At 41.0% G+C, this 14,703-nt stretch overlaps 1 protein-coding gene across 2 annotated transcripts in view; it reads left to right on the forward strand.

The window, feature by feature from the left end:
- Positions 1-13,181, forward strand: part of LOC119656179 (alkaline phosphatase) — a 53,855-nt gene extending 40,674 nt beyond the window's left edge. The window contains exons 1-7 of one of the 2 annotated variants that reach the window (XM_038062528.1): positions 725-927; positions 4,544-5,090; positions 8,415-8,777; positions 11,947-12,157; positions 12,216-12,459; positions 12,516-12,829; positions 12,898-13,181. In XM_038062528.1, the coding sequence (XP_037918456.1) occupies positions 4,596-5,090; positions 8,415-8,777; positions 11,947-12,157; positions 12,216-12,459; positions 12,516-12,829; positions 12,898-13,031 (1,761 nt within the window). In that variant the 5' untranslated portion in view covers positions 725-927; positions 4,544-4,595 and the 3' untranslated portion in view covers positions 13,032-13,181. Of the gene's footprint in view, positions 1-724; positions 928-4,543; positions 5,091-8,414; positions 8,778-11,946; positions 12,158-12,215; positions 12,460-12,515; positions 12,830-12,897 lie in introns of those variants that run through there. The other variant, XM_038062529.1, reaches the window with a different exon arrangement.
- Positions 13,182-14,703: the final 1,522 nt, after the last annotated feature.

Here is a 14,703-nt window from a genome sequence, read left to right on the forward strand (position 1 = left end):
TTCGAGGACCCCTAATCGGGGCCTTTCATTCAATGCCTTACATAGCTACATCCAGTGAATAAAAAGAAAGTCCCCGTTTGTAGGTGTGAGGACCCCTACCCCTCAAGTTCAACGTAGACCCATGCGATTTGCCCCATACAGGGGGTTCGCAGTTCCAACGTTTTTACCAAATCGTGTCAATATTTGTTACCATTTCTGAAAAAAGTTCGCGTGATAGACAGTGAATTGAAAGACATAACAAAAACTATTCATCTGTTACAAACTGAAGCAAAAGAAACCATATTAGTTCTCTGAGTAAGCGTGAATACACGCCTACTCGAAGCTCAAAACTGAACACTCTTTAGCTTATATTTGGAGCTATGTACGGAGAGTTTACACTCAGCGCGTAACACAATTCGACTGTGATGTAGACACAATTATTCAATTGAAAAGTCCAATTTTCCGAAACACCGTTTCTAACCAAACTTTAGTTGTGATTTCCCTATCTATCCAACAAACAAAATGAACATGAGACTTCTACCACTGGTTAAATTACCAAGAACTTGTTATGTCCGCCACAAATGACTGAGTGCAGGTATGAGGTATAATCGTGCAACTGTAATGAAATATACTGAAATTATGTGACTAGTGATAGTTAAGTGTAGTTCCCATTTATAGTGCAAGCTATTAGCTCATCTTTGAATACATAATACGTCTGCAGTAGAGCACGCTACTCGATAGCAACCCCTCAGTCTTAAGAAAGTTGCAAAACGATTTAATTGCTGCTTCGTCGAGTCGTTCCTGCTATATTCGTAAATATCCCCTTATTTTAATATTCCACAGTTCCAGTGCCGCACTAGATGCTTTAATCTGAATCACAGTATAATATCGTGGAACCACCATTGATAACCGGGAGCGAAAAACAATTAAGAAAGATTTTGTGTTCTGGTGAGTAATATCCTTAATTTGTGGACATTGTTACTTTCTTTCCGGAATTATCAAAATTATTGCATAAATTTGGAGTATCTTTGGTTGATGTCCAACAGTTCAAACTCCAGGCAAATCTAAATATTGAAGATCGTTTTATTGAGGAGATCGTACGCGATCAATATGTTGATCAATTTATTCCCCATGTGCAGACCTACATGGTGAAAACGATATTGAATATTGGCAAAACTCATTTTTTTAAATCCAAAGTGCAATATTATTAATTGAATCAATTGGTAAGGTTATTGATCTATACATTGATAATGTGCGACAGGTTCTCAATATTTTCATCAACATTTAGTAAAGATGAGACCTCTCGACAAGAAGATTAAAAAGCTCTTAACGTTATATTATTTGATAAAGGATTAGAGTAGATAGGTAGGTGAAATTGGCCGCTCGACGAAGTGGATCATAATTAGTATTGTGGTGTATTATTCTGAATGGAGGGGAGTTAATCCCAGAAGGACTTCCAAAGATATCGTTGGCCATGTCCCCATACATTTCCTAGCGAATGGTACTCTGATGACTTTGGCTGGATTGATGAACAGCCCCCGCCCCCTCCGACACCAGGTACTAGGAATTCTTGGTCCAGTTTGGATTCTGTCACGTTAGGTATCCTTATATTTGCCCCTACAGGTTAAAACAATAGCGTTAATGTAACTCTGGACCTGTATTTCAGGATTTGTTAACTCTCCTAGGAGTTCATCAGCTGCCATATTCTGCTTAAGCCGTGATAGTACCCCACCCTATGGGCAACCATGAATAGTGTTCATGACGATAGAAATTGTACTTGTTACATGGATATAGGGAATGACGTATTAGAACGTTAATTCTGATATAGTTGTCTCTGACTTTTCCACCGTTTTGAGTACGAACGATATTAGGCAAATTGGTCTGAAAGATTTAGGGCGAAAAGGATCCTTTCTAACCCCTTTCAGAATGAAGACTACTTTTGCCGGTCTCAATGCCGTTGATACATATCCCGAAACTTTGTTGCCCCTTACCACCCTTAGAAGAGACTCTAAGATGATTTCTAGACCTCTCCGGAGTAATGCGCCCCCCTCCCCCACCCCTTTTGCTAGTTTCCAGTTCTCCTTTTCTCCCTTTCTGTTCGTTGTTGGGACATCAGGTAGAATGTTGTCACTTTCCGCCGTTGGGTATGACGGAAATGAGCTCTGAAAAGCAGATGTACCCTGTCCTCCTCATTCTCCGTAACTGCCCATCTTCCTTCTTCAGACAGACAAGATATTGTCCTATTTTGGATATAGTTTTTTATCCAGGCTGGATGCTTCTGCGTTTTTGTATCCCGGTCAGCCTTCGCTTTATTTTGCCCGATTAAAGAGTTTTCGAATCTCTGTTCTCATTCTGGTTAGGTTCCTGCTCCACCAGGGTACATCCCTTGATGAGTGTCTTAGCATCAATGATCAGTTTGCTGAAGTTTTCCACCACTGTTGCCAGTTCCAGCCATGTCATTTCTCAAGTGCCTTGCATAGGAGTCCCAAACTGCTCTCGTGTGATACTTTACTTTTCTTTTTATTCCGGAGTTCTCAATTTCGAATCTGATTATACTGTGGTTTGGCATAGGGGACCCATCCGATATCCGCCAATTATTGACCAGGCTGTACATCAGAGTATTCCCTAGAGCAATCTCTAGTACCATCTACCTAGTGCTAATCACGAATGCTGGAGTGTTCCCATGTTGTATAATTCTAACTTATTGCTAAGAATAAATTCAATAAGGTACTCACATCTTCGATAAGTGCCGCTGCTTCCCCAGACTTCGTGCTGAGTGTTGGCATCGCAGCCGAGGGGAAATGGTAGCGTTTTCTTCTCAGAGAACTTCAGTCGTCTAGCAACTAACTCTACTGGGATCAGGATGTTGTCTCCTGGGAAGTAGCCCGATGCCACGGCTGCCTCCCGAGTTCTCCCCCTCCGGGCTCCAGTAGAGTTTGGACTACCACAAGATCCCCAGTCAGGAACTATCAAAGTCATATATATTTTCAATTGCATTTAAGAATGCTGCAAGCTTTTCCTTTCCTTCTTGCAGACCGCGAATATGCCCTCGGTACACCCAGGGCTCCTAAGCCAGCACTTTTCCTATGTTGTCCTTGGATGTCGCTCTTGCATGGGGGAGGTTTACCTGGATTATCTTAGTGCTGATCATTGGCTCCATTAGTGTTTAGATCTCTTCTCCATTGTCGGAGTGTCATCTTTTTCGTTCTACATGGCGCTTTCCTGCATATCGCTGTTCGCCTTGAGCCCTATAAGATCCAGACAGCAGGTCCACTTCTCTGTTTGGTCCTGCTCTTTCCGCCTCTATGGCCTCCGCGATTCCTTCAGGGATCTCAGTGGATTTTCCCACCCAATTTCTCTTCTGAAGTGTCTTTTTTTAAGCTTCTCCCTGTACACATGTACATATTTGTTGCCAAATCTATAGTTGATTAGGCAGTTTTGTCGTCCAATTGCTGCTTAGGATCGTTCATCTATCCTGATCGTGAGAAGTTTACCTTTTTCATCCACCTTGCCTCTGAAGGCTCTCTATAAACGTGGTTGGAGATCTTTATTTCAAGCAATTAGGAGAACCATAAATTCCTTCATCAACACGTGTCAACAATTCTGCTGTGCTATAATTCTAAACCATTCCGCCATATCCGTCACCCAGTCCGCCAGTATAAGACCTCATGGATGGCGTATCCCGATGAATACACACTCCCTTTCACATTTACTAATGACAAGGTCTTCGATAATTTCCTACTCATCACATATGGGTATTTGCCTCGGAAATGTCATCGGCAGTATGGCCAGTCGAATGCCCTTGACTGTGCTACCGTAGCTTACAGCGGGCCTTTTGGCTCCTATCTTTACCACTGACCTACTCGGGATTTCTTTCTCTTGGGTTCGGTTTTGGATTTCTTGCGGGCTGACCTTCGCTGCTCACGGCTTTCCTAGCTCCAATGTTAAAGGTTTACATCTTTCTGAGCCTTCTTAAGGGTATCTTCTGGTGTCATTCGTTCCTTCAGATAACGCGATACCATTTAGCGCCTGCGCCACGGAGGACTGGAAAAGCGTAAATGGATAGTTTATTTGAGAATGTTCAATACTTGCAAAACCCTCAAAATATGAACATTCAACGGAATTTTACAAAAGGCTAGAAATCAAACACCGACTGGTGATAACTTTCTATTAACGTAATATGTTTGACATAAACTGATCACGCATAATGACAACACAACAAAATCGAAGTTCAATTTCACTTTTCATAAACAATGACATAGTATTTTATGATGATGCCGCATCGTATCCCCTGCTGCGTCATTCTCCTATGATTTGATGGAATCATAGCATACGACCACATTGCTTCTGATTTCTCGTGTAATTTACTATCGGGGTACAAGCAAGCTCGTGAATCCCCTTTATCTAGCCGGCAATTAACTACCATACTCGCACGTTTCAGGTAAACCATCCAAATAGCGAGAATTCCACCGTATAATCTAATCTCATTTTATCCCAAGACAATTTTATCGTAATCTTGTTCAAAATGATTGAATGAATGCATAAAATACACCTCATTTTTCAGGGTTCGACAGTAATAGCCAATCGTAAGGAAACTTTAGACGATCTGCGCCACAATGTCGACGAATCGTCGGTTAAGTTTTCACAAAGGGGACGATAGCATTCAACTGGAGGATACGTATGTTCGTCAGCGAGTCCTCAGCGATGGGCACCTATCATCAGAAAGCCTCGGTCCCAAACGTAAATGCGGAGGGTTGGTCGAATTCATTACTTCAAGAATTTTTGTGGCGTGTGTAGCTCTCTTGGCCGTCATAATTACTTTAATCTGTGTCTCATTACTGGTTGCCTACGAAATGGAGAACGAAGTGGTGCATACAGTGGACTTCTTGGAGAAGGATTTGCCAGAGCAGCAAAAAGTGTGGTTCGATATGGGAATTAAAGAGCTTAAAGCCGCTCTTTCCGTCCAACAGAACTCGAGGCGAGCCAGGAACGTGATTTTGTTTGTAGGTGATGGCATGGGACCAAATACCGTCACGGCTTCTCGGATCTATAAAGGAGGCGAAGGGCATCATCTGAGCTGGGAATTGTTTCCACACATGGGCTTACTCAAGGTAATTGTCCAGTCTATGTGCAGTTATATATATATGTATACATGAGCACAGCTATTTGCTATGTTATTAAGTTCGTTAGTGCTATTCATAATGGTATAGTTCTATGTTTACATTTTGTTATCTACCGGAATATCTCAATGTGATGATTACAGAATATGGTCCATTTTTATACCCTAGTTGTTCGTTTGAAGCATAGCCATACTATGACGCAAACGAACGATAAGAGCCACTAACTTTGCACATGTTCATCTCTATCAAAACCCTTAACTGAAATGATACTCGTAATCTCTGTGATACTGTATGTATCTAGAGTTATCATAAATTACGTGACTACTGTTTCCAATTTGTGCCCGATTATATTTATTTTTTTTTTACAAGAAATAAATCAATTTGTTATTTATTATTTTATATAAGTGACCTTTATAACTTTGAAATAGTATTAGGATTTCTAGCAAACTTTCCAGTGTTGGGCTTTATGATGATGACGTATAATAGTGCAAAATTTTGTGCTTCTGGGGTGAACTTAAAGCGGATTTCTAGTCGATTTTTAAGAATTATTGGGTGTTCAAATTAGTTCGATGAGTTCCCGAAAGGTGGTTCCAACTGGTTTGAGTGATTCATAGTGGGAGGTGATTTTCACGGTTTCAGTGATTCAATGTATGTCGCTTTGAGTTTCATGCCAAAACCTTGATCTTTATTGTACTGAAAATGCTAAATTTTGTATTAACCAAGCAGTATTTGCGTGACGTTTTAATTTTGTGCATTAATTAGACAAAAAGTGCACTTAAAACCCATCGATTGAAGTCGAGCACGCGATAAAATGAATGAAATCGGTAAAAGCATCTGAGCTCTGGAAAGCGAAGATCTGGGGCTCAACATTGTGGCTCTTCAATCGGGATATTCAGGAAGGTACAATACCATCCGACTGGCAAAAAAGCACCACAGTTCCAATATCGAAAAAGAAAGATAGTCCAGCAGAATGCTCCAATTACCCTCCTATCCGGTTACTGTCCCATACCATGAAGATTTTTGAATGCATTTTTGACAACCATATTCGCGAAATCGTTCAAATAACTGTAAATCGAACCGGGTTTGTCAAGGACTGCGAAACTACTAACGCAATACACGCTGTACGATTACTCATGGAGAAAAACCGTGAGAAGCGTCGCCGTCTTTACATTGCATTTCTGGATCTGGAGGAAGCGGTTGACTTTGAGCCACCACGAACTCATCTGGTATGCTCTACGACAAACACTTAGTGCCAGGAGAACTCGTGCGCTCAATCCAACTGTTCTATCACAATCCGAAAAGTAAAGTTCGAAGGTGTATCAAAACCACTTCGTTTGCCTGTCGGTGTTCATCAAGAAGGCAGCTTCTCATCACTCCTCTTTGTTTTTTTATGGACACTGTCACACAGGTAATCAAACGTGTAGCGTCCTACACACTGCTTTATGCAGATAATGTTTTCTTAGTGTCTTATAGCAAAAATGATCTCGAGCAACTTGTCCAAAAATGGTATGATGGACCTCATACAACGAACGTCTCAAATTTAATATTTACCGCAATTTGTTGAGTGTTGGCCGAATATAAAAGGTAATCAATGGCGTCTTGTGGTAATGGCCACGAAGATGTTGCGTTGGACTAGTGGCGTAACAGGCCTTGATCATATCCGAAATGAGGATACCTGCAACGGATATGCAATGCAATTGTGAGAAAGGTGTTTTCGATGGTATCGTCACGCAATTCGTGCTAATGAGAATTCACTTGCCAAGATTGGTCTGAACATCGAAGTTGATGGTAAGTGACCAAAAGGCCGGTCAAAATAATGAGTGCTTAATACGCCAGATGGGGATTTAAAAGCCTCGTGGCTGCATCTAGAGCAGACATTTGATAGAAGCAAATAGCGAAACCGATCACGAGGAGCCGACCCGGCTTGTAAACGGGACAAAGGCAGTGCCCCAAGAGGGAGAGATGTTCCTTTAATTTCCAACACCTTACTTCGCTTAACCCTGCGAATGTCAAGCCTATATCTCAGTACCGTGGTCGATAAGCCTTCGCACATTTCATGATCTTACCATAAACCGTTGACGAAAACAAAATTTTGTATCCGAATAGTCGCCATTTGCGAAATATAATGAACATTCTATCCTACCACGGGGTATCGACTTCCCGGTTCGTTTTAAAATGAATGCATTATTTACTACAAAAATCAGTCCGGACTAATTTGTACTCCCAATGGAAATTGATCACCTAATCCAGATGGGTGAAGTTGACTCAGCCCAGAAATGTCTACGGTAGAAAAAGAATGCGAGAGAAAATCCATCTCAGATGAAGTAACTGCGTAGGTGAGGCTCCAGACGGCTGCTAAGGGAGCCTCACCTACACCTAATGTCAAATTTAGGAAGTCGCGTGTAATTGCTCATAGAAAGCATCCTTCTCCACTATGTCAGAAGTTTCTGTTGGTGCATAGCACTCTACAATTGTGGTGATCCTTAACCTGGAGCGGAATCGTGCGGTCGGACTCCTGCCAGAAACCAGCTCCCAAGCCAAGAGAGCCTTGCAGCTATCAGTAACAATTCGACAGCTGATTCATCACTTGGCTTTTCAGAGTACAAAAGCACGTTGCCATTAATATGACAAGAAGAGAGGAGTACTCTCCAGAATCCCACCATCTTACTTCACTTAGGCCTAAAATGTCTAACTAATATCGCTATAATTCTCGCTCGAGTTGGGAAAAGCGAACCTTCTGAGGACGCTCAATATCTTTGTGTAGGAGCGTGAACACATTCCAACAACCAATCACAATCCGTTTTCAATAGGCAAATATCGTAACCGTGAGGCCAGACCCCTATCCGAGACGTTGTTGACGTTTCGAAATTTGCAGGTTGCTAGCGCACTTATTTCTATCACTTTACAACAAGTAGGAAAGACTTTCAGTGCATTCTTAAGCCCCAATTCACAAGGATCCGCCAATGTTACACTACCGAAAATTTCTATGAAATCTGCCTGGATAGGTATCTGTTGAAACTTTGCTTTGCAATTTTCCATGTTCAATTTTCTCTACAGAGTACCTCGAATAAGTGTTATTCTGGGAAGCTTCAGAATTATTCGTAGAGACGATACGCACCCTGCAAAATTTCTACTGAATTCATATACATTGGCAGTGAGTTCAAAATAAATCCCGCCATTACTAATAATATGGGCATATTGATAGACTCATGTTCTCCCATGGTAACAAACGTTGGCTATTATCACTTACTCTCCTTCCCCTAATTTTAACTAGAAGTGAAACTTTTAATAAAAACTATAATACCCTATTTATAGACTTATTGTGCTGACAGAATGGTCCCAGATTCGGCAGCAACAGCTACTGCATTATTCTGTGGAGTAAAAGGCAACTATCATACTAGTGGCTTAGATTCAAGCGTTCCGGAAAAGGATTTTCTTGGATCTTTAAATGAAAGCAGCCACGTCAGTTCAATATTAAAATGGGCCCAGGATGATGGTATGCGAACTGGATTCGTCACAACCACACGTGTTACACATGCAACACCATCAGCTTTGTACGCCCATATTCCAGATCGCAAATGGGAGTGTGAAAATAATATTCCCGAAGAGGCAAAGCAACAAAATTGTAAGGATATTGGAAGAGTGTTGATTGAAAATGAACCTGGAAGGAGTATAAATGTAAGTACAACTTTTATATAGTTTGATTTTTCTAATGTTCAGGACTCTAAGATGGACACTCTTCAAGCACATTCTCTACTTACTTGACGTCTTCTCACCCGTCGTAAAAAACACTTCTGGATTTATGTAGTTAGGAAGGTTGGAACTTCTGCCATAAGTTTGTTAATAACAGTAGAATTTCTACGAAACTTTCTAATATTGTGCCCCATATGATGGCCGAAATTACTATTTAAATTCAACATAAAGTGATGCCTTTGCTGCATGCACGAGAGTTCACAGCTCCATAATTTCCACAAAATTTCGAATCAATAGGTGTAACGGTTTTCGGGCAGGGGCAGTGTTCTACAGTAGCCAATATATAAATATGCATTATCTGATGTTAGATTTGTAAATAGGAACAGAATGTATTACGTCATTAGGAAGGCAACCCCCTAACGAGAGTTCTTAGAAAGAGTTGTTTACAAATGGAAATGATCCTTCTAGGTGAAGCGCTAGAGAATTAAGATCGCCGACAAGGAAAAATGGAATTGATCAGAAGCTGGAACAAACGCCTACTGATAAGCTAACGAATAATCCTGTTGTAAATGACATTAATGTTACAAACGACACAGAGGAAGGCGTGTTTACAAAGTTGGGCAATAAGAGCGATGTATTTCGAGGCACGGAATTATTCGAGCTTTTTCTAGAAAGGAAGCTTGTATTGGAAGTGGCAAAACAAGCGTCTCTGAATACTCCAGTAAGAACACAAACCAGAGAGCATAACTGAGCCGTGGATTCACTTTCTTCTTGAAAAATGAATACCATAACCTCGCAAATGGTGTAGGGACTTTAACTCTATCCGCACAGCGAACTCCAAACCGTAAAAAGGAGAAAATATCACTGAAGCAGTCAATGACTCCACTTAGACTAAAGTATAGAATAAAATAAGGTTCCAAAAGAGACCATGTCAAAGGTTTGTTCAGACAGTTCTGTATTGGACCTGTTTGAATGTATGAATCGCAAAATATGTACGCAAAAAGGCAGTTTGAATGGATAAGTTCCCAATCGAAACGGCGGAAAACTACTGCTACTGGCAAAATTCCCATTGCTCGAGTTGGTTGTCCACTTTGAGGAGTATAATAAATTTAAATGCTAAATGTCAAAAATGCAGAGAGAAGGCCAAAGGCTGCAAATGCTTGTTATACAGAGAAACATAAAGCAGTAACGTCGACTATATCACAGGCAGCAGTACTCGCAGATGTGCGCCGCTCAAGGAGACGATTTTAGCTATTCATACTGCTAAACCTGAATCTTTGCCAGGCAGCTCAGCGCCTGCTTTCTCAGAGTAGGCTCAGCGATATGGGAAATTGAAATGGAGACAGGCGTAAAATAAACGCAAGAGGCGTGTGCACATCACGCTAACAGGATTCCGTCTGGAGAGCAGAAGGGCTGCCTGTAACTAGAAGCCATAGAATCTGTATATTTGCTATATCGATTACACCATGCATAACTGGCTAATCCATGTCTTACGTCTCTATCGCATGACAAACGAATTTGTCAGTGTGTTTATTTGAGTGTAACAATACCTCAAAACCCATCCATATGCGGAGAGTCAGTTTTCAAGTGGATTCATTGAGTTCCCTTTGGTCTTGTGTGCTTTACAATCAAATATGGTCTACCTGCTAAGTGGGCGCTAATGTGTACTGAGAAAACAATAATTTGTATGTTAACACTGATGACCATCTTAACAGTCTATTGTGCATAGTTGATAGTTGAAGCTTAACTAAACAAGTACCGAATTCAAGCCATTCGTAAAGGTCATTACGAGATGGACCTAGCCCTGGTGACCTTCTGATCAAAGTTATGCCCGAGACAGACTTCTATAAGTACCCAGAAATTCTACAAGGGACCCATGATCGAGTTAGTGATTTGAGAGAAGCTCTGCTGATCGTCACTTCTGAAGATGGTGCTGAAATGGTATCTCTCGGAGTAGCTAAATCTAAGCGCAGTGAATGTTTTCATTATCCCTTCATTGGCATGTATAGTACATGCGGAATATTGCCGTAAACAAAAGCCGATTTAGAAAACGTCTAGCGATACGAACTACGGTGTCCAAGTTCCCTTATTAAAATTTTGCGGTGTGGTGGACGGATTTTTTTCATGATATTGAAGGCGGGGTGTGGCTGGCGTTGTGGTACAACATCGCGGTCATATCGACTCACTATGCATTTACTTTTAAAGCAAGAAGCATTAGAGCTCCTTGCATGTAACCGTTTGTGAAGCAAATCAATGATTGGGAATCGAACCATTGCTCGATTTCTATCTGTCGGATAAATGGCGATCCTGGAGATCTCTTGATTGAAGCGGTCTATATCCGGAATTATAAAAATCTTGAAATGAAGAGTGGATAAAGAACTATCAGTAGAGAATGTGTGGTATTCGCTGAAATATGACCGGTCTATCTATATAAACCACAGGTAGTATTCGATAGTTCTGGTTGCAAATTGGTTTGTCTCCGACACTCCGACATTCATTCATTCAATCATTCGGCCCATGTCCAATATCCAGTCTCGACACAAATCTCTTTGCCTCCAGCGTTGATGTTAAAAATGTCCTTTTCTTCAAATAGCTACAATAGTTTTTTATTTAGATGAATAAAAGTATTTTTTTTTTTTCAATTATAACTTTTTTAAAAATATATAAGTAGATGCAGCAACATTTGAAGATAAAATGAGCGCACGTTCAGATTAGATATTCGTAAATTGGAATTCCTTTTTTGCCACATAAAAGATTTGGTCGTTTAGAAGCAAAATAACTGGAGCTAAGATCATTCTTGTTTTGTTTTTATTGCTGTCGATTCGGCGATATGGATAATAAAAACAAAAACAAGTACAGTAAAAGTGGCACAAACACAATACAAAAATGCTGGCTCAATTTATCTTATCTAAAAATTACTTTACACAAAAAAAGTTGGAAATTATGCGCCAACCTAATATATTGACCACTGTAAATATGCTTATCGCTCGCACTGAAAAATTAAAACGATACCAGATCTCAAGGTTTGTCTTGCCACAAATTACAACCGTAAACAAAAAAGTATAAAGAGATTTTTTATTGTCCATATACTAGAAAATGATAGACATCCACATCTTTTTGAGACAGAATGAACTATCTTCACTTTTCCTTCAAGGTCATCATGGGAGGCGGTCGACAGTGCCTTGTATCGAATGTTACGGGAAGTGATGCAGACCCAATTGATACTTGGTCATGCTACTCTACAGACGGCAGGAACCTAATAGATGATTGGGAGAAAAGTAAACAGGCGCAAAATGTAAAATATGCAGTTGCCTTGAACAATAATGATTTATCCCGAATCAGCGGGGAACACGATTACGTCCTAGGTGAGCAAGTAAAGATGTAGATAATCTTTTGGTTCTAACGTTACCATTTGCATTTCAGGCATTTTCGCAAACGGTCATCTCAAATATGATCACGAACGCGATACAGGTCCATCGGGGATGCCTTCCTTGCAAAATATGACCCTAAAAGCGATCGAAGTACTCAAAAGAGATGATAGAGGTTTTTTACTTGTCGTTGAAGGCGGACTTATTGACCAAGCGCATCATCGTGGAACTGCTCGCAAAGCATTATCAGAAACTATTGCAATGGATGAAGCTGTAAAGGCGACTATAAACGCAATGCAGTAAGTGTACATTTTTTTAAAATTCAAAGCAATATATCAACTGGTCGTTTCTTCAGAGGTCACTTGGATGAAACGTTGATCATAGTCACTGCAGATCATTCGCATACTTTGTCAATAAATGGCTACCCCCAACGAGGAAGTAATATACTCGGATTCGCTTCTAAATCGAAAACGGAACAAACTCCATACACAACACTAACCTACGGCACAAGCTATCAAGGATTTCAAGTCGATATGGCTGACCCTAATAATCCTCGCAGACGAGACCCTAGTTTAGAAGACACAACATCCTTTGAATACACTCAGCAAGCTGCCATTAATACAGACGAAAATACTCATGGAGGTGCGGATGTTACAGTACATGCCATGGGTAAATAACCACCAAATTTTATAAAATTTAATTTCGTTAATTCTTTGATGGATGTTTTAATATTTTAGGTCCCATGGCACATCTATTCCATCGCATTCATGAGCAGAGTTATGTGGCGCATGTCATATCGTATGCGTTACGCATTGGCCGTTTCAGCGATAGTTCTGTTGTCGAATCTGTGGCCGAAATTGTTAAGTTCTAGAAGAAGATTGTGATCTAGCTTTAAAAAAGCAGGACTAATTTATATCAAAGTTTACATGTGTGAATGTGTGGTTTTGAATGTCCGCCGGTACCCGGTAATTAAAATAAGTTATTAATGCGCAAGATACCTTAGAATAAAATGACTGAGTACTCATTTGTATTTCTACATTTTATATTACTAACTAATCCAATATTATAATAATAATAATCGTTGGCACAACAATCCATATTGGATCAGGGCCTTGAAGTGTGTTAGAGCACTTCATTAAAGACCGTAACGGTACACTACAGAACACTGTAGGAGGCAATGTGGTCAGCATGACGCTCGCCCGAGATTATTACCGTGATTTGACTAAGATACTCATTCACAGCTGAGTCCACTGGTATCCGACGTCAAATCACGATACAAATCCCACTGCCGCCAGCGAGATTTGAACCACGACCTTCCGTACAACAGCCTTGTGCTCTAACCACTCAGCTATCCGGACACACACAGGTCGGGTAGACGGAAGCAAATGCCCACCAATGGATAACAAATGGGTATGGGAAGGGTACCCAGTAATAATAATGGAGGAGCAGAAGAGAACTAAAGTTACGGTGCAGGGCTTCGGAAACCCAGAACCGGCAGTTTTGTGAGTTTGAGGAGCGGGCTCCGATAACGTCGTCAATATCCAGCTACCGCAGTGCCTTAGTAGGGGGAAACTTGGCTATTTGGAAAAAAAATACGCGAGATAATAGTGCATTTAAAATGAGGTCCACACCGGATTCTTTTCGTAAGAGAGAGTTTAGAACGTCACCCCCGAGAACATCAGGTCACCATCTCCGCAATCGAGATTCGACGTAGACTCGGAAAGGCACACGGACATGCCTTCAAAGTCAAAGCTGATCCGGAAATGAGAAATTTGGGGGGGGGGGGGACCTGATGTTGGAGCTAAACAAGTCCAGTGAGAAGTTAGCGAATAGTTATCGCGGTTAGACATAGTGTTAGATGAGCAAGCAGTAGTGAAAGTTCGAAAGCAGGAGATACTAATCGAGTGCAAGGACCTAGACAAGGTTACATCTCAGGAGGATATCTGTGTTGCGCTTAGGGAACAATTTAACCTTAAAAGAATAGAAGATTCGGAAAAAAGGATAAAGAAGGCATATAGGGGAAAGCAGACCGCTATTATCAACTTGCCGGGGGAATCAGCGGCTTATGAACTGATTTATAGAGCTAGAGAGATGCTTCAGGTGCCTCGATTTCGGTCACTTTGCAACAGCATGCACGATAGGTCGAAAATGTGCAAAAAGTATGGAGAAGAGGGCCATCTAAACAAAGATTGCACTGGAGATCTACGATGCATGTTATGCAAAGCGAAAGTGAACAACCGGCACGATGCAGGTGGTGACAGGTTCCAGTATATTGGAGGGAGCTGTATCGTGGGGTTAAATGAAGTTGATATAAATTAAACTCAACCAGTGCAAGGCAGCTCAAGACCTGCTCGAAGAGGGCGGGAATTTGCGAACCTAATCGAAATTATGGTGCAGTAAGGTGAAAGACTAATCTAGAAACGCGGCAATATGGGCATGCAGTAGGTAAGTTATACAAGAAACAATGGCATTCCGTCCTGGCACCTACAGTTACCACCAGGCCATTTTTCTCGTTGCCTCCGACAGCTGAATGCGCAATAAAT

This window comes from Hermetia illucens, chromosome 4, assembly GCF_905115235.1.
Source record: "Hermetia illucens chromosome 4, iHerIll2.2.curated.20191125, whole genome shotgun sequence".
In the NCBI taxonomy this organism is placed as follows: Eukaryota; Metazoa; Arthropoda; class Insecta; order Diptera; family Stratiomyidae; genus Hermetia; species Hermetia illucens.